The 26,326-nt window shown below is 33.0% G+C and overlaps 1 protein-coding gene across 1 annotated transcript in view; it reads right to left on the bottom strand.

Annotated features, from left to right (window-relative positions):
• Positions 1-391: 391 nt before the first annotated feature.
• Positions 392-26,326, bottom strand: part of LOC143232429 (glutamate receptor ionotropic, kainate 1-like) — a 32,967-nt gene continuing 7,032 nt past the window's right edge. The window contains exons 3-11 of the mRNA XM_076467884.1: positions 22,673-22,810; positions 19,465-19,632; positions 12,334-12,404; positions 10,825-10,915; positions 9,595-9,753; positions 8,533-8,701; positions 7,420-7,634; positions 5,738-6,006; positions 392-3,120 (exon numbers count right to left, since the gene is read on the bottom strand). Coding sequence (XP_076323999.1) covers positions 2,871-3,120; positions 5,738-6,006; positions 7,420-7,634; positions 8,533-8,701; positions 9,595-9,753; positions 10,825-10,915; positions 12,334-12,404; positions 19,465-19,632; positions 22,673-22,810 — 1,530 coding nt within the window. The 3' untranslated portion in view covers positions 392-2,870. The remainder of the gene's footprint in view (positions 3,121-5,737; positions 6,007-7,419; positions 7,635-8,532; positions 8,702-9,594; positions 9,754-10,824; positions 10,916-12,333; positions 12,405-19,464; positions 19,633-22,672; positions 22,811-26,326) is intronic.

The following is a 26,326-nucleotide window of genomic DNA, read 5'->3' as shown; positions in this document are numbered from 1 at the left end:
AAGTATCGAATGACATAGGTGTTTTTATTTTCTGTTACTGTGACGTTTTTAACTTGTGAGAACGTTGATTTTTTAAAATTGTTTTGCAAGTATAACTGATGTTGTGAATCTTGGTAAAACGCTCAACAAATTTAGTTTTTACAGCCGAAAACAACAGAAAAAGTACCAAACATGTGTATGATCATGTGAATGCAATAATAAATGTTTAATTATTTCTAGGAAGTAACATTAACAAAGAAACACCATTATTCAAAGTGATTTCCATGCTATAACAGACAATAGCAGTAATACATGAAGATTTAAACTATAATTTTCTTTTATTTTTATAAAGCAATAGCATTTCTTCCAAACGATATTTTATATCGCTATATCTTATGAGATCACGATACCACTCTGTAAATGGACAATTAGCTCGCTAGGTCACCACTAGGTCTTAGGAAGCGTAACATAATCTAAATTTAATCATTTCTTATTGTTTTTCAAGAAAGTATTTAAATAAAACCACACATAAAGCGCCGGATCATTTTGTTTAGACACTACTCAACTGTAACTTTTGTTGGTGTTATAAGACAGAATGTAATACTGCTCCCCAGTGGCAGAGAGGTATGTCTGCGAACTCCCCCAGCTAGAAAACGGGCTTCGATATCAGTGGCGGGTAGAACACCGATAACCTGTTGTGTAGTTTTGTGCTTGTTTTCAAACAAAAGTATTATTTCCTTTTACGTATAAAATATAACTGTTTCATTGAAATGAAATACCTTTATTTTTCCATAATCCACAAGAAGACACCATATTACAAAAAGAAAGTTGAATAGATTTGTGATTATGCGTTTTTTTCATTAAACTTCTAATGGTGTATATAATGGCTATGTACAGATAGATATTTAGGATTAGACTTTAAGTGGATCAAAAGTGATATTTGCTTTATTTTTCATTAGGTTGGAGACTCCTAAAATATAATTTCACGTATTGGTAGTTACACGTAATACAAATTTCAGTACAAATGCTGAAGCGAACTTTCTACCAGCACGAATGTTATAGCATTTTAAATCAAAGTACTATTGCTTTCTGTACCAGTATATAAATACAAACTTTAAATCATGCAAAAACTCTAAACACATTTCAAATTTCTGCTGCTGTTCCTGAGATAATACATTAGTATCATTGAAATGTCAAAATCTGATCTTCCTGAGATAATTAAACACACACAAAACGTCAATTTCTCTCATTTCTGAGATGAGATATTACTATCTATCACTGAAATGTCAACTCTGTTGCTTTGAAAATAACCAATTTCTATCACTGAAATACCAACTTCCACTGTTACTGACATAACTATAGTATACTACTGAAATACCAGTTACTACTGTTATTGAGATAACTAAACCATACTACTGAGATACCAGCTTCCACTTTTACCGAGCTACCTAAATATGCTACTGAAATATCAGCTTCCAGTGTTACTAAGATAACTAAACTATACGATTGAAATACCAGCTTCCACTGTTACTGAGATAATTATAGTGTGCGACTGAAATGACAGCTTCCACTGTTACCGAGCTAACTATACTATACTGCAAAAATACCAACTTCCACTGTTACTGAAATAACTAACTACATGTATAGTATGTACTACTGAAATACCAGCTACTACTGTTACTCAGATAATTAAACTATACTACTGAAATTCCAACTTCCACTGTTAATTAGATAACTAACCTATATTACCGAAATACCAGCTTCCACTGTTAATAAGATAACTATAGTATACTACTGAAATACCAGCTTCCACTGTTAATAAGATAACTAACTATTTTACTGAAATTTTAGCTTTCACTGTTAACGAGATAACTATAGTATACTACTGAAATACCATCTTCCATTGTTATTGAGATAACTGTAGTATACTACTGAAATACCAGCTTCCACTGTTAACGAGATAACTATAGTATACTACTGAAATACCATCTTCCATTGTTAATAAGATAACTAACTATTCTACTGAAATTTTAGCTTTCACTGTTAACGAGATAACTATAGTATACTACTGAAACACCATCTTCCATTGTTAAAAGATAACTATGATATACTACTGAAATACCAGCTTCCACTGTTAAAAGATAACTGTACTATACTACTGAAATACCATCTTCCATTGTTATTGAGATAACTATAGTAAACTAATAAAATACCAGCTTCCACTGTTATTGAGATAATTATAGTATATTACTGAAATACCAGCTACTACTGTTACTCAGATAACTAAACTATACTACTGAAATACCAGCGTCCATTGTTTTAAAGATAACTAATTATACTACTGAAATACCAGCTTCCACTGTTTCAAAGATAACTAACTATGCTACTGTAATAACAGTTTCCATTGTTACTAAGATAACTATACCACTGTAATACCAGTTTCTACTCTCACTGAGATTTAAAGAAACAATAATCTTAATACTTAGTTCAGTAAGTTGATTTTAAGCAAAATAATATGTTGTTTTTTTGTTAGTTTTAGAAGATGTAGATGAACTGTCTGGTGAAATATATATTTTTATTTTTAGTCAGTTCTTTCTTTAGCAAAATCCTGAGTGCTACTATGTTTACACTTTAATTGAAGCATACTTTTCCTGTAACACAAGTTATAATGTATGTAAGTAGTCACACATTAACATGATAAATCAGTTACATGATAAATAATTTAGCCTTTCCAATAAAATCTTCTGTTTTATACCACAGCTGTATTAAGTAAAATGATTAGGGGTTTTGAACTTTCAGATATGGTCGGAAATATTGTTTATGTGAGAGTCTATTTTAATTAGTGAAATTTTAACACTAAAACGGACAGGTTCTCTTTGGTTTGTCCCGTGCTATTTTGTCTTTTTTTTTCTTCTGTTGTAAACTGTACATTCAACATAGAATACAGCTGTTGAAACGAAGTAGCCTGTCAAAAGTATAATAAAGGTAACTCCTACATTGTTAAGGGTTAGGGGCAGCAGTTCATTATTCTCTTGCAAGCTGCTAACAGCTGGAGTACATAAGTCCTTTGATATCGTCTGCTTGGTGAACATTTTCTTACGCAAGTACTCTATTAATCCAGCACTCTTCAATCGTTTGATACTGTAAAAAAAGATTATTTGATAACTTGACGGGCATCATGCAACATTTTATATTGCTACACAGTGATATAAAAGTTTATGAATATTTTAGAAATAAATCACCTAATTTAAACGCTTTTTCTGAATGTAAGAATATTGTTTCACTATTATTTAAGTAGACAGAATATAAACATTATATAATTATTTCAATCTACTGACATATAACAGTCATCACATTCATTTTGGTCTTCGTAAAGTACTTAAAGTTATACTTCTAAGACAACAGCAAGACTCAGACTTTATCCACACCTTCCAAGATTTCAGCTGTCGATGAAATATGCTTAAATAGTCTTGAGAACTAATATTACATGATATATAAAAATAAACAAACGTATATTTATATAATAAATCGTAAAACGTTTCTTATAAGCATACTAGAGTCGAAATGTTTCACAAGGAAACAATCAACTGAAACTATGGTTAATAGACTCTTTGTTGTTGTATAATTTCTGATATTCTTGTAATGATAATAAATTATTTTTGGCCCATTGTTATCTAAATAGTGTAGAGAAATCCAGTGAGTAGGTGTCATTTTCTACACTCCTGAACGATATTCCCAAAAACCATGCTCTGTTAAATAATGTTACAAATAAAACATTAAGTATAATACTATTACTGATTGAAGGAATGAATTATTACATTAACCATATTCAAGAGTGTCAAAATAAAACCCTATTTGGCGGACATAGAAACTCACATTTTAGATTTGCTTTCATAATAACATATGTTGAAAGAGTTATATTTGTATAATAATAATAAGCAGTAATGAGCTTATACTTTCAAACACAATATTATTTGTCTTGTCCTTTAGGTTTTTTATCGAGAAAAAATTGAATTTAACAAAATACACGTGTAAGCACACGTATTTATTTTTAAGATGTTACATTAACTACGACTGATTGGCACTTTCAAATAAAATGAACGAGACCACTGTCATTCCAACACGTAGTACATATATACAAGCTGGGTTCCATCTTTTATTCTTGAGCAACTAACACCTGTTTGACTCCTAGACACCAGTTTTGGATGACGTTATCAACGTTTCAGTAATTTAAAGACAACTGCTCTTTCTGTACTTAGAAACAAACTCTAACAGGTAACATATTTGGTAGTGTGAAAAGAAGCAGATGGTGTAGTTTTATTAATACATCACTTAGACCACATAAAACGTGATTTGTAATGTATGAAGCAAAATACACGGTGACTTCCCTTTCAACTAATTAATTATATTGAAATTACGTTATAACGTGGGATATTAAGTAGTATTTTTTAACACCAAGTCTGTGAGACGGGGAGACATTCAAGTACTCTCTTTTAAATTCTGGATAGACATTTGAGATGCTTGTCATATCTGGAATTGGAATCGCCCATCTACGTGACCGAATTCACAAGTTTCCAGGCTATAAGGAAGTAAAACCTAAGTCCCAGTCTAGTGTTTCACATGAAACACGAGACTGGGACTTATGTTTTTAGAGAGGTCATAGGATACAATATCTGGTTCTTCAGCATTATGAAGGTGCTTTATCAACGGTTTTTTAGCACTATTGGCTGAGATAGGCTAAGGAATGAAGTTTACTTTTCACTGTCTGGTGAGTATAATCGGTACCTGTCCGAAAACGAACATTTTACAATCTTGTACAAGAGGAACACATTCTCGTCAACCTCTTATACTCTGTATCTTATACTCTGCATCTTATACTCTGCATCTTATACTCTGTATCTTATACTCTGCATCTTCGTGACCGAACAATATTGAAAAGTAAATTCGTTTGGCAGTAAAGTGTTTATTTGTTTTTTTTAGGTTAAAAGATCAAAATCCTTATTGGAGTACTTTTTTTTTTTAGTTTTAAGTTGAATATCGTGAAATCCCTTTGTAGCTCATCCATCCCTCGAATTCGGTTTCATCAACTTGCAGAGTGGCTGTTCCAGTTAACACACAATTATATATAAGATCAGAATGAAGAACCAAGAAATCCATTTTTCTCTACATTTTCATACCTGATGACATATTGCACTTAACAACAGATAGAACAGCTTTGCGTAAAATTCAGTAAAACGAACTGTCTACAAAATTATATTGCCTGAACAGTATTTATTAACATTGCATGTTGAGGTATTGAATGTAATACAAACATCAAGAATTAGTCTTGTCTCTACATGAAGGTACTGAAAATATGCACATATTAGTGACACACTATTATTTTGTATTAGTTTTAAAATGAGCAGTTCATCATATTTTTACGTTATCATAAGTTTATTAATGTATGATTGTGATATATTAAACCAAATAAGTTTTAATACCCCCCACTTCAACCAGTTATTTGTGTCTTATTTTGACTCTATTAATTTTAACTTAGGCTCTTACAACCGTAATAATAGCCTAATAATTAAAATGAATGTTGTTTACTAGCTGTTTCATCATTAGTCTATCAGTTCTACATTAAGAAATGCTAGCGCAGATATTCTTTACGTAGCTTTGAGCTCCAAATCCGAAGGAACAATAAACCATTTGTACCTAAACATCTTTTTTATTTTTACGCCCCAATCCTCAGCTAAAGTAAAAAGTAAGCTTAACATACCCTTCATTTAGCACGTTTCTAAGAGGACTTGACTTCTGGAGACCAATACAGGTGTAAACTTTGGAAATCTGTTCTGAAGACATGTAGAATGGACAAACGTCACTGTTATTGTATCCTTGCTGAAACTTTAGTGAGTACGAACGTTCGCTGATAAAGGCACTTCCCCTTAGAACTTTATTCAGAATCACGTTTTCTTCTGAGCTCCACTGCTTGATATTACGTTCAATATTATTCTTCCAAGCTTTTTTATATACTTCATTAGGTGAATACTGCCAAATAAATAACGTGGTATTAATTAATCGTTGAATAATCCAAAGTAATCTAATTAAAGCACTAAATACTTCTATATTTATAATGCTCGCCTTTTTTTTCTAATTCGTGCTTATATTAAAATGATGTCCTATGTGCAAATAAGCAATCTGTAGTGGAATCGAATACATCAAGATTACATTAGCGTTACGTAGGTTGTGTGATGAAATCGAAAAATAATTGTTTTAGGGTAAGGATACGTAACAGGATTATCGGAAGCAAAATTCAGATCATAAAAATGTGTCAGATCGGGAATTTAGAATTTCTAACATTGATATATCCCTTGTAGTTAATGGTTTTGAAAAACAAAGACTTAAGAACCAACAGGGGTACTAGCAGCACTCAAAAGAAGACTTATCACAAATTTTACAACAACTGTGGCAGCAGAATCCGACATATTGTTACAACTAGGGATCTACGAATACAAAAATCAATAGAAACATTAAACCAACTGTGTCAGGCAACAGCACACAACATAATAAAAAAGGATCTCCGTTGGAAAAGCAATACAACTTACGTTTATATAAGTTGCTTTCATGATATATATGTTCAACTGTTACTTATCTCAAAGAGACGGAAAAAGAAACGAGTTTTCATGTTATTTCACACAAAGACATGTTAATCAAGTTATCGGACGTAGTATTTATGGATCTATGTCCTTGTGTATTAGATGAATTATGGAAAGCAGTATGGAACAGTGATGTGTGGTGTGCTTTGGACAGACAGCATGACGAAGGCTTTAATTACGTAAACAAAGCTGCAGGGTTATTGTTGAGAGGAACAGCCTTCGCATATAGTACGATCAAACACGTTTTAATATAATGCACTCGACCTATCTATATATTACAGTAATGTTCCATAATAAGACAAAAGAAGACCACGCAATGCGAAACCAACCAGGAAGGTTAAGATATCAAAATATGTGTCTTAAAGTATATTCTACAAGGTAGTTTGTGTTAACACTTAATTCAAAGTGTATAAGACAGAGTAAATCTACTACAAAATAACAGGAACACATCACAGTTATGTGATTGTTACAGCATCTGCTAAGTCATTCTTAATTATAGATAAAATATTCGTAGCACCAAGGTAGTAAGAACAGTGAGATGACTTCTTGCTGAGCTACCTGACAAAGTCGAATTTTTACTCTGGTTAGAGTGTGCTGGTTTATGTTCATTATTATTTTTTAAATATGTCAAATACAGAGATGCATAATAAAGGTCAAGCCTTGCTTGTTATTGACTTTTTGATGTAGTGACACTAAACGTATGTAAACATGTGAACTTTGTACAGCGGAACTCAACATTTAAATTTGTTGTACGTTTTATAAACTGTTACATTTCTTTACTGTTTAACCAAAATAGAACAAATACCTTTAAAAAGTCGGATGTGGACGAATAAGGGTTAAAGAGTAAATGGATGTCCTTTTCCAAAGCTTCTTCTACAGAGTCTATAGGTTCTTCTGCCGTTTTAACGTTAAGGAATGCCCGGATGTTTCCAATGTACACACTAAGAACTAGTAAAGTAACAAACCACCAGCTTCCTAGAATAATTCTTGGTGCTGTAAAATTTGGAGTTTTCTCCGGATCTAAAAAAACAAAACATCACCAGTATTTTTTTTTCGGTGGTAGAGGTAGAATTAACGAAATTAACTTACTTTCGTTAGACTACTGTATGAACTTATACTTAATCATAAGTAACTTACGGAGACAAAAAAAGAGAGAGAAAAAAATCGTGTTTTAAAAAACGAATATGTCAGTTTATTAAAGTATCCGATTATTTGTTCTTTTTAATGAAGTAATTTTGACTCTTTAAGCTTTATTTTGTTTTTGAATAGTTAATTTTGACAGCCCGTAATGTTTTCTATTTGATCTAATACATATATATATATAATACCTTGTTGCCTCTCTCTCTATTTATAACTGACAAAATCCTGTCATTGTACTTCTTCTATAGTTTGTATAAGTTAGTGGTTTACAACAAAATCATATCGGGTTATCTGCTGTGTCCACTACGGGGAATGAAACCACGCACTTGAAGTAATTATATATATATTTATAAAACAGGAATATCGTTTGTGTGTATATTTTTCATATTTTAAGTGTTTCACCGATTTCAACGAAATTCAACATGCACTCTTAGGACCCTTCAAGGAGTGTCTTCCGTGTTTTCCGTATGTCTTGAACTTATGTTTAAACAATTAAAAATAAAGTAAAAATGTCTTTGAGCTGTATTATATCAGTAAAGTGGTACTAGTGATGTAAATGTCAACGTTTTGAAACACTGAGCATCTGTGGGTTTAAGTTCCAAGGTTATAAAAATAACGTAGGTAACAAACTATGGACGAATTTCGGATTGGCTTTCTCGTGCTCAGAGTATATAAAATAGATTTAAAAACTCTGATAAAACAAAGATTCCTTTGTTAGTGCGCGATCAGGATGGTAAGGCTAATTAAGAATGTATTAAAATACACATATAAAACTTACCCTGCCAAACCAATCCCTTTAGAGCCGACCAGAAAGACCAGTCAGCTATTTCCCATTTACACGAACATTTGTGTTCACTGTTTTCTTGACAGTATTGTTGACTGAAGATCCAAGAAACGGTAGTACAAGCTCCAATAACGACTGCTAACGTAATGTAGAGAAGCCATAACTAACAAGAATACAGAGAAATTCAAGTCATTTTGCTCACATTTTCATAAAAAGTACTGTTATGAAAAAAATAAGGACTCACATTTTCATAAAAAGTACTGTTATGAAAAAATAAGGAAACTGAACTTGAAGATTCTTTGGTGATTTTCATGTCACATTAACTAACATGTTATTATAAACAATAAAACAATTGGTAATGATTACTCAAATATATTTATTTATTCCTATTTTTGGCTTATGCTTTTCGAATCTCCTTGTTAGTATGATAGTAATTGCTGATGCCAGAAGCATCTTTCTTTTGATACGTTTTTAGAATAAAGTTTTCATCGCAGTCTATCAGATTGGATTTTGTTTTATATTGGTTGCAACAGTTCAAGACTTTTTACGTCATCTGGAGTCCAATTTATTATCACAACAAGAGGTGACCTAATCCAATGATTGCTAGGGTCCTATAAGCAGATAGTCATTGTGTAAAACAACCACTTTTATATTTATATATATTATATATACATTCTTAGGGTAGTAAATATGTTTAATAAAACAAACACATGGATATGCATACAAATTTGGTTATAGATAAGGTACAGTGGAAGATGTGACGAAACATCAGTGACTTATTTCGATAGGACTATGCCCAATAACATACACGGTGTAAAGGAAACTGAGTAAAGGCTACTGTTATGAATGCATTAATATTTTATGTGTTTACATAAACAGTAACTTATTTGTACCTTATAGCACCTTACTCTTATCCTACTAAACTAAACTTATTTAAGGACCTCAGATAGTTTTACTATGAAATAACTGAAAATGTTTCCAGACATTTAGAAGACTGTTGTATTAAAAACAAGAACAGTGAATTGAAATTCAGTGTTTTGTTACAGTCTGACTAACCTCTAACTTAAACAATCGCAAAATGGCGTCAAATCTTTTTGAGGTCGACGGCGCATTCAGAAGAAACGTAATATCGTCTGTGAGAATTGTAAGTGTAAAATCTACCGCACGTTCTCGTTCTACAGTCCACGACAGCAAGGTGGCACCAATATCGGTTTCCTGAAAATATTATACTACTTTTTCCTTTTATGTAATAACCAAATATAATAAATAAACTAACATATTTTATATTGATTAAAAAAAACTGTTTTACAGCTGAGAAATTTTGTAAAGAACTTGAGACTAGACCGGATTCGAAGCCAAGTCTTCGCAGAGTTTTTATTTGTTTTATACAAGTTTTATAGTAATGAAATTGTCTCATAATTATAAAATCTATTAAAAGTCACTTGACTCTTTGATGTTAGTAACAATATAGAAGCTATAATGTTTAGTTTATTGCTAATATTTAGATCTTAGGAAAGAAAGAACGTTAATTGTATTTACGCGACTAGCAGTATTGCTGAAGATAAAAAAATGAATAAAATTTTTGTATTAGTACAGTGTTGGTTAAAACATTGTAAATTTTGATATTAGTACAGTATCGCTACAAATGTTACAGTTCTTGGTAAAAGTACAGTATCTCTACAAATGTTACAGTTCTTGGTAATAGTACAGTATCGCTAAAAATGTTACAGTTCTTGGTAATAGTACAGTATCTCTACAAATGTTACAGTTCTTGGTAATAGTACAGTATCTCTACAAATGTTACAGTTCTTGGTAATAGTACAATATCGCTACAAATGTTACAGTTCTTGGTAATAGTACAGTATCTCTACAAATATTGCGATTTGTACAATATCAACATATCGCTATAATTTTAGCGATACTGTAATAACACCGTACATGTTTTTCCTTAAACAAATTTGATTATAGTTGAGGTACAGTGGAAGATGTAACGATATTTCGATAGGACTATGCCCAATAACACACACGGTGTAAAGGAAACTGAGTAAAAATTTCTGTTGCGAATGCAATGGATGCTGGTTTAAGTTGCTGCTGTATTAGTACAGTACTGCTACAAATATTGTGATTTTTTAATATTATTTCAGTTTCTCTACACACGTTGCAATCCTTAAACGACACTGATAGTACTGAGACGAGCAAATCAGTTATAATTGAAATTATCTAATGCCATAAAAGTCAAATGCGACTTAAGGCAACATAAGCATACAAGTCTTATTTGGTTTATACCTTTCCGTGCAGCTGTTTCATAAGTCCAGTCCAGCTTCCATTATCTAAACGAACTCCAAAAGTCTGAGCCAAAGGTTCGGCATCCTTGAACCTGTCATAGAGAAATCCAGAACATGAAGTGTGTAGGTAAATTATAAACAAGCACTCGTAAAACATACTTAGGTTAAATCTATAAAACTGTATAGGCGTATAAGTTAAATATACAAATCAGTATGCATATAGGTTAACTCAGTAAACAGTTTACTTTATTGGTTAAATCAGTAAGCTAGCGCATTTTATAAATTAAATTAGTAACTTTAATATAGTTTGCTTTACTTTTTCCAAAAAAAACTTATGTTACCTCAAGTTTATTAGTTATAATTTCGTTATTGTGTAGTCCAGTTTTAGTGTTTTACTCAAATTTTGTAACAGATTTCAAAGAGATCTGAAATGATAATGATATGTTAGTATATCTTGAAGTTTTATAGCAGTTAGCTAATGTTTTAAGACTTTTTCTGGAGAAGTAAAACTGGAACGGAGCAGAGTTTGAATCCATGTTGGGTAGATGTGTCAGTTGACTGAACGTTTTGAATTCTTTATATCCCTCAGTTTTCAATCAATTGGAATGGAAATTAGTAGGAATTTTAAACTTCACAGGATCCGTTTATTTGAGGGTTCAAATCTCACCGATCTCACGTTTGACTACTTCATGAATATTAATAATTTCACAATATTATGTGCCATCCACTTTTAATAATTCAATCGACAGTACTTTTTGGAACACGAAAGTAATATTTTATGTATTTATGTCAAATTGTTATCGTATGCTTGATAATATCAGTTTAATTGTAGTTGGAGAATGAAACAGCTGTTCATACTATTCCATACAAACGCACACTAGTAAAAGCGGCAACAATTTTTCTGCGCGATCGAACTGTTGAAAGAAGTATTTTAAAACTGTCACCATCTTATATTAGATATACTATGGAAAGACAATAGGGAATACGAGTGGCTGTGGGCATGACAGCTTCATACGACAAAGTTTCTGTAATGGAAATTACTTTGCAGATTTCTTGTCAAGATGCTCGATTGTCAAACAGATCATGATTGGTCGTAAAGAACTGGACTGTAACGACGTGACGAGGCTACAAAGTCTTTTTGTGACGCATGCAACGTTTGTAGTAAACGAGTTAAAGTTTCTATGTATATCTAAGTGATTTTTAAACAAAAATGTGGAAGTTACGAATAGACGAGAAGCTCAACAGAATGGTATTTTAAATGGAGACATTACACTTTCTATTACTGCATTTTTTTAGGACGTATCAAAGTGAACATTGTTTTAGTATTATTCAGCAAATAATTATTCGAAAATGTGAAGCTTTGACAATTAAATTAACTTTTGATTTTAGTGCTTTTATTGTCAATTTTAATGGTACGTTTAGGAATAAATGTACATTGTTGGTGCTACTAAAATATAGTGTGTTGTAATTCGACTTGTGAGAAATGAAAAACATAAAAATCTTCACTTACTTGAAATGATAGTGTTTCGATAATATTTCTAGAACTTCTATAGCAAGTTGTCCATATTCTTTAGAAGATACCTGAAAAATAAAAGTTACCACCAGACAGATTATTATGACTTTTAACGTAAACACGTATTTAAAAATCACTGACAGTCATTAAAGCAAAACGGATATTATAACGTTATTTAACCAAAGAAACAAATTTTACATATAAATGTCAAGGCATTAACTTTTCTGTGGTGAAACGTGAAATAGTTGTTGTCATAGTAGAACTTTACTAAGTTAGTTTTACGTAGTTTTATCTAGAACAGGGGTGTGCAACAGGCGGCCCGCGGGCCACAACCCGGCTCGCCAAGCCATTTAGTGTGGCCCTAGTTGTTGTAATCTAACCATGTGGCCTGATCTGTAATCCAACGCAAATGGAATATTTTTAAAAGCATCGATCCTACGGGATTCCCAGACTTCGACTCGACAAACTTCTAAAATTATCTTTACTATAGAGGAGCAGGCCGAATTCGATTGGTCGGCCTCCTTAGGGCATGAATAGGTGACGTGCACTAGCACTATTGTCTACGACTCAACGTCATGTCCTGAACCTCGCCTTCGCCCGCTGGCGACAATTTTCCCTAACCTCTGCTGTCCGTCATTCATTATTGGTGAAAATTTTATTACCTTTTACAGTTACTACAAGATGTTGAAGGTAAATTGATTATTATTTAGCATATTGTTGTGACTTTACTGAATTTATTAAAATTTTTGCTTTCAGATGCATCTGATTCTATGTACAGTGTGACCTCGTTATTCGCGGGGGTTACGTTCTTTACCCTCCCGCGAATAGCGAAAAACCGCGAATATTGGACACAGTTTTAAAACGTATATGTATGCGATTATATACTATATGAAATGCTTCCCAAACACTAATGATACTTATACTCATTGATGCAGTAATAATGTAGCAATATTGCATACTGTTATGTATTTCACTAAATTGTACCGTGCGTTACCGGGCTGTGCTTTGCCGTTTGCGTTGTTGGGGAAGCTGAGGCAGTCAGCCAATAGCAGTCAATCTTGTTTGGTGAAGACGACAATTGATAAAAACGGCTTGATTGAGTAAATACAACAGAAATCTCCTCGAAAAGCCCTTTCAGTCTCTGTGACCTACAAAAAACGCAGTTCGCGCATAACCCGCGAATATGCGGGGCCGCGAATGGCGAACCGCGAATAGGCGAGGTCACACTGTATTTTGCTATTCTCAATTAATTTAAGTACCGGAAGGCTATGATCGGGATGCCAATTTAGAAACATGTGTTTCTGTCCATAAGAGGTTCCATGTGTAAATAAATTCTATGTTTTTTTCTACTTTGCTATTTTCGTGAGAATAATTTTTGTTTTGATTTCAGGGCTAGTAAAATGTCAGCAGTTAAGAAACGAAAAATTGATGATGAGGGAAGGTTATTCAACAGTGAATGGTGCACAAAATATCTTGTTGTCCCACATAATCAAGATGTTTTCTGCCTCGTCTGTCAAACTACAATTGCAGTCATGAAAGAGTACAATATTAAGCGACATTACGCAACTAAGCACTCCTCCCAGTTTGATGAAATTGTTGGTCAGGCACGAAAGGACAAAATTGAACATTTAAAAACATCCATTGAAAAACAACAAGGTGTTTTTTACCACTTTCAAGAAAAATTCAGAACTGGTGACAAAACTGAGTTTTAAGCTTTGTGAATGTATGGCAGAAAAGGAAAGCCTTTCAGTGATGGAGAATTTATTAAAAATTGTTTAACAATATTCACAGAATATGCATGTCCAGAGAAAAAATATTTGGTGGAACAAACTAGCCTTTCCGCTTTACTGTCTCACGCAGGACAAAAGATCTTTCAGAGGACATCAAAGAAACTTTGAAAGAGAGATTGAATTCGTGTGAAGCTTTCAGTCTGGCTTTGGATGAAAGCACTGATATCAATGACACATCCCAACTTCTCATTTTCATCAGAGCTGTTACTGCAGGCTTTGATGTTTTCGAAGAGTTTTAGATATGGCAAGCCTTTCCTCCACAACCACAGGACAGGATATTTGTGAACAAGTGCTTAAGGTTGTAGAAAAGTTTGAACTGAATCCTTATAAATTATGTGGTGTTACAACAGATGGTGCTCCTTCCATGACAGGTAGGACAAATGGATTCACCAAGAAATTTCTAACTGCAATTGGAGCACAAGACGTAGTTGTAAGCCATTGCATTATTCACCAAGAGAGCTTGTGCACCAAAGTTCTGGATTTTGCAGAAATCATGAAAATGTCGTCCAATGCGTAAATTATATTCGAACACGAGGATTAAATCATCGACAATTTAAAACTTTTAGATGAGCTGGACAGTGAGTATTCAGATGTTTTGTACTTCTCTGCTGTACGTTGGCTTAGTAGAGCTGCTACTTTGAAGAGATTCTGGAATCTGCGAGAGGAGATTAAGTTCTTCATGGAGAGCAAACGTCAGAATGTGGACTTCTTGAGCAATGAGAACTGGCTGAATGACTTAGCATTCCTCACAGACATTACACAGCATCTGTCTGATTTAAACTTAAAACTACAAGGGAAAAGTCAACTTGTGAATAAGTTGTTTGAGCATATTTGTGCTTTTGAGAAGAAATGGAACTTTTCAGGTTCAGTTGAGAAGAGCCATATTGACCCATTTTACATGTCTTGCAACCAGGAAACTGGAATTTCCTAATCTGGATTGCACCAAATATGGAACCAGTGTACAAAAGCTGCGTGATGAGTTTGCAAACAGATTTCCAGATTTCAGACAAACTGAAATTAGATTGAAATTGTTCGCTCAACCTTTTGATTTGGCAGTGGAAGACAGTCCTGATGATTGCCAAATGGAACTCATTGAACTGCAGGCTGACATGGACACTAAAAGGAAATTCTCTGAAAACAGTTTGCTAGACTTTTACAAACTCTGTGTACGTGAAAAGTTTCCCAATTTGTCCCGTCATGCACAAAGAATTGCCTCCCCTTTTTGGTAGCACCTACTGCTGTGAGCAATTTTTCTCCAAAATGAAGCTCATCAAAACCAAAAGTATAAGTCAGCTGACTGATGAACATTTGACCAGTCAGTTAAGAGTGGCAACCACTTCTGTCAAAGCTGATATTGACAAGCTCTGCAAGGACTCTAAATTTCAAGTGTCGCACTAAAATGATCACTCATGCAAAAATATAAAATATTATTGCTTGCATTTTGAGAATTTTTTTTAATTTATTGTGCATGTACACGAATAAGCTTGTTTTTTAAGTGGCCCCGCTTGATTGATGAAGTTGGTTATATGGCCCACCGACGAAAAATGTTGCACACCCCTGATCTAGAACATGACATTTAAAACCAAATCTCCTAAACCTAAGTGTAAGATATGACATCATTAATTGTGGAAAAGTACAATTCACTTACTATAAATAACTTTTATACTGATTGTATCAGTCGTTACTTTGTGTTTTGTTATGTAGAAAGATACACAGGAAAATGAAAATTTAGATATTGTAATTTGATATTTTTTTGAATGAGTGTGTTCACTGAGGGGAATCGAATCGCTAATTTTAACATTGTAAATCCGTAAATTTACCATTGTCTCAACGGGGAACTGTTCACACACAAAAAGAAAGCTTGGTTTAAGTTGCTACTGTCTTGAATGATATTCAAATAACTTTTTTTTCTAATAAAACTTAATAGTATTCTAAAAAAACACAGGTATGAGGATTTGGTTGTTGTAAAGTCCCTAGCTTTTACCGATTGTAGTTCATTAAGTGTTATACTCTTGTAGAATATATATCTCCTTTGAAATAGACCCAGCATGACCAGGTGGTTAAGGCACTTCACTCGTAATTTGAGGGTCGCGGGTTCGAATCTCCGTCACATCAAACATGCTCTCCCTTTCAGCCATGCGTGGAGGGGTTATAATGTGACGGTCAATCCCACTATTTGTTGGTAAAAGAGTAACCCAAAAGTTGGCGGTGGGTGGTGATGACTAACTGCCGTCTCTATAGTCTTACACTGGTAAATTAGGGACGGCTAGTGCAGATTGCCCTCGTGTAGTTTTGCGCGAAATTCAAACCAAACAAAGTCTTTGAAATAAGTTCATGCCTTAACAACGTGCAATAAATCCCTTTTCTTTAGAGAATAAAAAAACCTTCAGTAGGTTAAATTATATATCCTAATAGAATAATTAGTACCACACAACAATCCTTCAATATCTACACTAGAGCTGTCATGTTGTAAGGCATGTTTCTATCAATAGCTAAGTAGAACTTTTTATTAAAGTTTTTAATAGGTTTCACTTAGCTGAATGAACAGAACCATTAATTGAAAATACCTAAGTTAACGTAAACAATGTGATTCGTAAAAAATTAATATATTTACATACCGCAATAAATTGTGAACAACAAGCTGGCAATGCAAGACATTAAGTTATTATATTTGTTACCATCACTTTGTTGACTGACTAGCATTAAAATTTTTATTCTAAAATTTCTGCATCTAACTACTCACTTCACTAAACCACAAGAGTGAGTCCTCGTATTAACAACTAAATACACTAAACTACAAGAGTGAGTTGTAGTATTGACAGTTAAATACACTATACTACAAGAGTGAGTCCTCGTATTGATAGCAAAATACACCAAACCACAAGAGTGAGTTGTAGTATTGACAGCTAGTTGCACTGAACAACAAGAGTGAATCCTCGTGCTTACAGCTAAACGCACTAAACTACAAACGTGAGTCGTCGTATTGACAATTAAATAGACTAAACTACAAGAGTGAGTTTTGATGTTGGCAGTTAAATGCGCTAAACTACCAGGGTGAGTCGTCTTGTTGACAATTAAATACACTAAACTGTAAGAGGAAGTTGTAACGTTGACAACTAAACCACAAAATTAAGTTGTTTTGAATACTGTGTTTTCAAAACTAGCAATAAAATATGGTTTAAAACTAAATTTTGCAATTCGTTCAAAGTTTGCATAAACTGAAATTTCACATTGTTCTTAAGTTTTGCACATTAGTATCTATAAAAATGTTTTCAACAGATATATCGAGATTTTTCTGAATTTTACGTTAAGTGAGTATTGAAGGCTTGTTTTAATACAATTCCGTCCACTTTAATGGAAAATATTTATTCTTCATTGACTGTTGCAAAGCCTTATTTGTTTGTTATGTTCCTTACAATTTTCAGAGGTTAATGCAGTTGAAAGTAATCGCAAAATGTGAAGTGTGTTACCATGGGAGAAATAGCTTGATCTTATGTACTTGGTTTCTAATTATTCGAAAGAGCAACACTGCACCGGTTTGTTATGGATACAGTATTAGCCACAAATCTTTCTGAGGAAACATATTATTAAAGCGAAATCACTAAACATAGTAGACTACAGGATATAAAATTAGTGTCAGGAGAACTTTCAACGCTTACTGTTCTGAGAAAATATTATAGAGTTAGCGTAGTGATATAACCATTTTCATACCACAAACAATATTTTATCCTTAAGGTTAAAGATAATAATACAATAAACATAGATTTAATATTGAGGAAGAGTCATAAAATTTATGCCACATGTCGAATTTAATGGAATTTACATAAGAAAGACGGTCGAAAACAGTATTGATCACAACAATACTGTTTGACCACATCCTCATCCAATCCTCTGGTGCAGAATTTATGCCTTGGAAGCTAACATTAACAGGCAATGTAGGATATACGGAAATTACTTCAAGATATTGTAATTTGTGATTTATGATATAGAGCGACAACAGGTATCAAAATAATCATGATCAACGACATAGAAAGCAGTTCCAAGTGTAGCAAGGATCATGGAACATCGCTCTTATAACCCTTGAGTGTAATTAACCCTCAGAAGTGACATTCATTACTGTTGTTTGTTTATAGTTAACTATGTTTAACAAATTTCACTAATTAAAAACATACCAAACAAGAATTTATGTTTAAAAATGTGTGGTATGTTATTTACTTCAAAATGCACACGTACAGGCTCCTTGCACCTGTAACAGATATATGTCCGTAATAGGTGTACAAGTGAAATTAGTAAAATTTGTTTGTTGATGAGTACAAAAATATGCAATAATCTACCTGTACTGAGTCCACCACAGGTATTGAAGCCTAACTTTTAAAGTTGTTAGTCCTCAGATTTACTGCTGAGCTACTGGGATGAGGAATAGTATAATATTTAAACATTTTGATAGGAGATTAACCCAATACTGTCGAGTTGAAAACCTGCTCAACTGATGCTGAACTTTAGGACTTACGAGTTTGAGTGAAGTTTTATTTAAAATTATATTGCAGTATTTTAGGCAGGTTAGGGTTTACTGAACATATCAGGATCCTCCAGGTTAACATCTGTATATATACATGCTCTTATTGAATTTAATATCAAAATCGTCACGATTCCTTCGTAGACATATTGCACTGATGCTTAGAAATTATTTACTCTTTGTTAGTTCTTATCAATTTAGTATAGAAACTATTACAGAATAATGGAATAGATAATGTTGAAATTGAAATATCATTTTGATCATAAACAACTCATGATGTTTAAGTTAGGTTCTTGTTTGTTTGTTGAGCATAAAGTTGCGTGATGGGCCATCTGTTTTGTTCTCACAGTGCGAATGAATTTCGAATTTTAACTTTATACTGTTAAATACAAGTCAAAACCAAATGGATTGAAATCTCGTTTTGTTCTCAATATCTTATAACTCTTACAAATGTAATGTCCTTTCAGGTAACGGGCCCCGTATGGCCAGGTGGTTAAGGTACTCGATTCGTAATCCCTGTTCGAATCCCTGTCACATCAAACATGCTCGCCCTTTCAGCCGTGGGGGCGTTATAATGTTACGGTCAATCCCACTCTTCTTTGGTAAAAGAGTAGCCCAAGATTTGGCGGTGGGTGGTGATAACTAGCTGCCTTCCCTCTAGTCTTACACTGCTAAATTAGGGACGGCTAGCGCAGATAGCCTAACTTTGTGCAAAAGTCAAACCAAACCAAACCTTTAAGGGATGTCCATGTATTTATGGAATACAATTTTATAGTTGTAAATAAATAAACTAATAAGTTAATTAGCTGAAAAAGAACATACTGGATAACTAACGCTGAAAGTTCTTCCTTTGAAGTTTCTTGTTGAAGAAAACATCTGGACACTTTGCCACATGAAAGCCGAACTTGTAGATCTTGGACAAACTGACTTAAAAAAAGCTTTACCTTTAGACGTCCATCTCAAAGACCTGATATTAATATAGACGGATGTCTGAAAAATAGCATTGCGTGTTTTATAAGTTATTATGGTAAAGTATATATTTTTTACCTTTGATTATTCCAATACAAAGTTATATATTAATACAGAAATCCGTTACAAATTCAAATTACAGCTATGTTTTATGTAAGCAAAATATGGACTGATGACTAAATAATAAAAAAAGAGAGTTAGAAACACAAAATTAGAAACTCAGGACGTGATCACTAATAAACAACATCTTTTTTGTTACAAAATCCAGTTTACATACTTCTGTAGAGACCACTGAAACAATACAAGGTGAAAAATATAATTATAATTATAAAAAGTAAACAAATTTTGTTGTATAAAATAGGCTTAACGAACTTAACGAACTGTTTGTCTGTAGTAGCCTAATCTTAAAAATAGTCTAGAAACACCTAACGTTTAAAACAATAAATAAGGACAGTACGCTCTCCAAATTTTAAAACAACAAAACGTTTACATTAGTCGACTGAAAAACTATAGAGGGATACAACTTAGAATCAAACTGGCCACCACAGAAAAACATTTAAACTTCTCATAATAGTCCCAAAAACATTATTATACTAACAGGAATCAATTGTCGCATCCGACTACCAACTTGACTGTAAAACAGTGAGTAACGAATACTATTTACTTAAAACCATTCCAGGAGAAATTTCACTTTTGAAGTATCGCAAAAACGACATTACTTGAAACTGCTAGAAAAAATAATATGCGGTGAGTTTTAGAACTGGCTTAATGCTAGAGTATCAAAGATATATATCTTAGAAACAAAAAATGCCATAAATATAAGCCGTCAAATCTACTTGTCCGAAAAACTGGAAGTACTGCTGTACAGCTGTGTAAAGACATTCTAATTGTTCACCAAGTAGTTACAGTAGAAACTGACATAAATTATCAACACAATGCACATCACTCTCGAAAAAATCCCAAACTTTGTTTTAAGAAGAAATTTTAACATCGCTAGAGGGAAAGCCACATACAGTATCCACTGGAAACAGTAACATGAAACTAAGGAAAGAATGAATGTCTCAAAAACTTTAAACAGAATTCATGGAAGACAAGTGAAACAACATGGACATACTCTGAAAAATATTGACTAACTAAGAACTCACAGAAGATACAAGTTATTAGAAAGATAACTAGAATTACCTTTTAACCAGCGATCATTCATTTGACTCAAAGAAATATTACCCGCCAAAACATCAACGGGCACAGGACAAAAAAATCTTTCTACAGCACTAGATGAAAAATGTTGTAGTTATATATAAAATCACCAATAAAAGATAACATCTCACCAGCAGTAAAGGTTGTTCTGAAAGAGTGCCAAACGAACGACACTTTAATCATATGAAAATTCGATAAAGATAAATATTTGATAGTCTTAACTACAAAAATTTACTTTTGTTTAAATAAAAGAACATCTTCAAAATACATCTACGTATGTAATTCTAAACATAGATCCAATCAAGACCGTCGAAGAACAGGCCGAAAAATTCTCAAAAATTAAAAATCTGGAAAATGGACCATTAGTGTCAGAGGAATGAATTTGCATCTGAAACAATATTTTAGTTGCTGGATCAATTGTTGAAACTATGTTTAAGATATGTACCATCATAATTAAACAATACAAAAGACCTCTTGAAAATAATACATTCTTCAACACAAATAATATTCAATGACTGCGTTATCGTAGTAATAGACAACATCTTTAATTTCATACTTTTACTTAATAAATACATTTTTACAAATTACATCACTTTAGATACCGGTACCAAAATGTTTTAATTGTCCTGTCCAACAGCAACTTTAAATTTGGAAAACATTGTACAAATAATGGGTAGCAATGGATAACAGAAAATGAGTTGCTTTTCTAGCAATATTTACGCGTATACTAGAAACAAAAATACTTAACTCATAAAAACATAACAGATATGGTTATAATGACGATATAGCCGGTAATATCGTGCCATGGATAAACCTTCTACAACAGTTTTACCATTTTCTAAGCAACATTTTACCCATCAATTATGATCATTCTACAATTATCTAACATACAAGGAAACTTATCCAACTTGGATGCAACTCTTAGAAAAGGAGGCAAAGGCAGAGTTCTTTGTATAACAAAGAATGTAAAAATCCGACATTTTTTCAATATGCAGTACACCATATCAAGGTTGGAACAATTATAAACGAACTAAAGAGAATGAATCGAAATTGCTACAACTATTCAAAAAGCTCAAAACACTGCTATTACAAAACGGAAATCCATAAAATTGCATCTATAACTTTTTAAAATCACGAAAACAAGAATAATACAAAAGCAACAGATTCAAAAACAAAACAAAAGCATACCAAATCCTCCCACAATGAGCATTCCTTCTATAAATGTCATAAAAGCCACAACCACAAACAAATTTTCTAAAGCCATTATACCATCTCAACCAACAATCACCATAATGGGTAAAACACTAAATGAACTATCAGTTAAAGCCACGCTCATTGTAAAAACGTTACAAAATCAATGCTACGTCTGAGAAAACGAAGCAAGCTAAAAGGTAAAAAATATGTGGAAATGCGTATGTATAAGAAACGTATAAAATAGACCTCTGATGATCTTAATACATTATATAAACATGAAAAATGCCAAAAGAAAAATGCTCCGGAAGAGCATGTCCTGCACAAACACAGAATTTCAAATACAGACAACCAAAATTCATTTACAGTTTCTATCTTATAGGAAACAAATATTTTAAAGAGAGAAAACATACCGAAGCTACACTCAATAAAATTTAAAATTCATAACAGTGAGATTGTATAAATAAAAATAATTAATCTGAAGCAATCGTTTATTATTTTCTGAATAACAATGAAGTAAACTTGGATGTCACAACAGCTGTCTAAACGGTAAAGCTTAAAAGTTAAAACTGTATCGAACATCTTAGAAACATAACATGGTAACAATTATGTTTTTATTTTATGTTAAAAGATTAATATTGGAAGAGTTATATAAAAAAGTAAAAATATTTACCGTGTTAAACATATGAGATGAGTCAATATAAAGGACTTTGTCACCTTCTGTAACAACGTCCAGTATTTCCTGACTTATGTTTCCTGATGAAAGAATGATTAACTTGGACTTGATAGACAGGACTAGATGATCTTTCAGCTGTCGTGTAAAAGTTTCTCTCATTTCATTAATTCGTTTTAGTTTAGTATTTAAAAAGAATGAAGGTTATGCTGTTTTTTACGTACTTATTAACTTGATTAACACTATATGCGTCCATTGTAACTGTTACATACTAGTCGTTAGAAGAAGTTATGCAAGGAAACACTTGCAGAATTTGTGTCAACATAATTTCAAATAAAGCATGTAAAAATGAATTATGTGTCTTTAACGGAGTTTACTTATTAATCTTCGGGGAAGCTGTTCATAAATGGAACCACTTGTAAAAATAGTGTCAACATCATTTCAAATAAAGCATGTGAAAAAAAGTTATATCTTTAATGGATTTTACTTTCTAGCTTTTATAGTAATTTATTCGTTGAACTTAAATCTACTTAAAGGATACACATTTGCAAGAGAAAAACAAAACTACTGTCTCGCAACAGTTTAAATTTAAATAAATTTGTTAATCATTTATTTTTATTTCTAATACAATATTTATTTATCAACATGTGCTGCAGTACTTATTTGGATTAATACGAATGTTGACACTCTTTTGGTTTGTTTGTTTGTTTTTGAATTTCGCGCAAAGCTACACGAGGGCTATCTGCGCTAGCCGTCACTAACTTACACTGCAGAACAATTTTGAAAAGTTTTGCTTCCTGAAATGTTTTTGTTGATTGTGACACGTACCTGATGGGTATGCACAAATATAGTTTTGGTTTTGCTTCATCACGTAGGAGCTCTGAGAAATAGACAGTTAACTGTTTACCAGCAATAACGTATTTAATTGCGTTTATGTTTCTAATACGCTATTAAGTTTAACATAATTAAAAGTGTTTTGCTCCTGACTTTTGTTTGTATTCAATGTCCGGTGCATCACGTTGCAGTGTCCAACAGTAGTCAGCAAAGCATTGACGGATTCCAGTTGCCCTGATATCATTTTTACATTGTAGCAAAACTGAAGATTTCGTTTGTACGTGGTGGACAAATTTGGATGTGATTTTTGTGATCAGCAGCCAAAAATCTATAAGGAACACTCAACAGTGTTCAAGAAGCAAAAACGTTGTTGTGCAGTGTAAGACTAGAGGGAAGGCAGCTAGTCATCAGAACCCACCGTCAATTCTTACGCTGTTCTTTTACCAACGAATAGTGGAATTGACAGTAACATTATAAAGCCCCCACGGTTGAAAGGGTGAGCATGTTTGGTGCGACTGGGATTCAAGCCCGCGACCCTCAGATTACGAGTAGAACGCCCTTAACTCACCTGGTCATACCGGGCCGACAAATAAGAAAATTCAAAATGCTCGTGGGCTCGTCCGCGATTTGAGCCCGGGACCGTTCACACCCAAAGAGAGAATCATATTCCTAGACCAATGAACTGTCGCTCTTTTGGTAAAATATTTTTACTTTATTCATGGGTAATGTGGTAGTTCATTAGCAATGATGTAGCTATATTGACAGTTATAATGTGAGTTCTAATCGAGATATCATTTTACTTTACTTATACACCACGTACATTTACAAGGACATTTACCTATAATAAGCTGGCAACGATATGGGTGTTATATATATGTACTACCATTTTTAGGTACTCGTGATATGGTATCATAACACTTTTTGAACGGCATAACTGATCAAGATATGGGTATTATTTGTGACGTCAGAAAAAACATGTAAATTGAAAAAGTCCTGATATATAAGATGGACTTTTCCTCTTCAGTTTATCCCTGAAGAGAAGAGACCCATCTTTAGAATGCGCTCGAGTTATAGGCTTTTTATCATTTTATATTGTGTGTACTATATTACTTTGACGGATATTTGCTTCGCTGTATATACGGCGATGGTCAGGATGTAGCTACTGTTATATTTATTGCTTTGCTCAGTTATTTAGAGTGTGTATATCACGATATTTTAAGAATATTCGTTACTTGTATTTTTGCACAAAACTGTAGAAAAACCTGCTTGTAATCATGCAGTCAACAGTTATAATATGAGTTTATTAGGAGAACAACAAAAACGTCTAATGCTAAGTAATAAATCAACCCTTGATATGAATAAAAATGACAAATCAACAAGTATGAATGCTAATCAAATCCGTATAATTTTTTAGCTTAGTTTTTCGCTTCAGATTTATTTCGTAGTTTAAAAAATATTAAAGTAATATGTGTACAATAACGTAAATAAATATGTAGAGGTTTCAAGGCTTATTTGCAGAAATTTATAAAATGTACGGGATAGAAACTAAATTAAAGCTGTTTTAAATAAAGTCAATAAAATAATACAATCTAAAAATATAATGTTTAAGTACGTAATAAAAACACTTTGTATATTTAGAATTTGAAACAACTATACGTATACGTTTTTACAGATAGACAGACGTGGTACCATCTATTAGAATCTCTTTAAACTAAGATTACTGTTAATTGGATGAAAGATTTCACAAAACGTGTTTATTTTTCAATTTTTAATTTCGCACAAAGCTACACGAAGGCTATCTGCGCTAGCCGTCCCTAATTTAGCAGTGTAAGACTAGAAGGCAGCTAGGCATCACCACCCATCGCCAACTGTTGGGCTACTCTTTTACCAACGAATAGTGGGATTGACTAAAAATCGTAACGCCCCCACAGCTGAAAGGGCGAAGATGTCTAATGAGACGGAAATTCGGTCCCGCGACCCTCAAATTGCGAGTCAAGCGCCTTAACCACCTGGTCACACAAAACGTGTTTCGAAACCATTTGATAAAAACGGTTTAAAGATCTGTGCGAAACCTAACTTAAACTTGCTCTATGATCCTGTTAAAAGCAGTTTCTGTATTTTCCCCATATACTTAAAAGAAGTTTTACGTAGTTTTTTGTTAATATCATCAATGGAACAAATGTTTACAAACTAATAAATAGGAAGAAGTCTTAAACTAAAATGTTATTTATTTATTTGCAGAGTCCAGGCATGACATGGTGGTTAGAGCGCTCGAAGCGCAATGTGCGGGTCGTGTGTTCGAATCTCCTTTAGTGAATATGCGCGCGTACTTTCAGTCTTGGAGTCATTATAATGTGACGATCAATCCTACTATTATTTGGTAAAAGAGTAGGCCAAGAGTTGATGATGAGTGATATTGACTGGCTGCCTCTCTTCATACTCATTACTGATAAATTAGTGATGGCTAGCACAAATAGCCCTCCTGTAGCTTTGCGCAAAATGTAAGCCAGACCAGTTTATTTGTAAAAAAAAAAAAAAAAAGACATAAACATGCTAATTTTTACATATTATAAACTCTAGCTGAGGGTACCAGTTAAGAAAGCAAACATTATCTGAAGTATAATGTTAGATATTTTACCATAGCTTCTTAAGTAATGTCTGTCTATAATGACGTCCTTAGATACTCATTGCATACTCTTCTTGTGGTATATAATAATTTACTAATTTAACTGACTAAATACCTACGTTTTTAAATTCAAAGCCAAAAGCCCATATAAAAGTGGAAATGTTCTTTATTTCAGAACATTTTTATCCTCTCCC

The sequence above is a fragment of the Tachypleus tridentatus genome, chromosome 11 (genome assembly GCF_004210375.1).
Source record: "Tachypleus tridentatus isolate NWPU-2018 chromosome 11, ASM421037v1, whole genome shotgun sequence".
NCBI lineage: Eukaryota > Metazoa > Arthropoda > Merostomata > Xiphosura > Limulidae > Tachypleus > Tachypleus tridentatus.
Note: the sequence above shows the minus strand (reverse complement) of the source record. Positions and strands in the feature narration are given on the sequence as shown.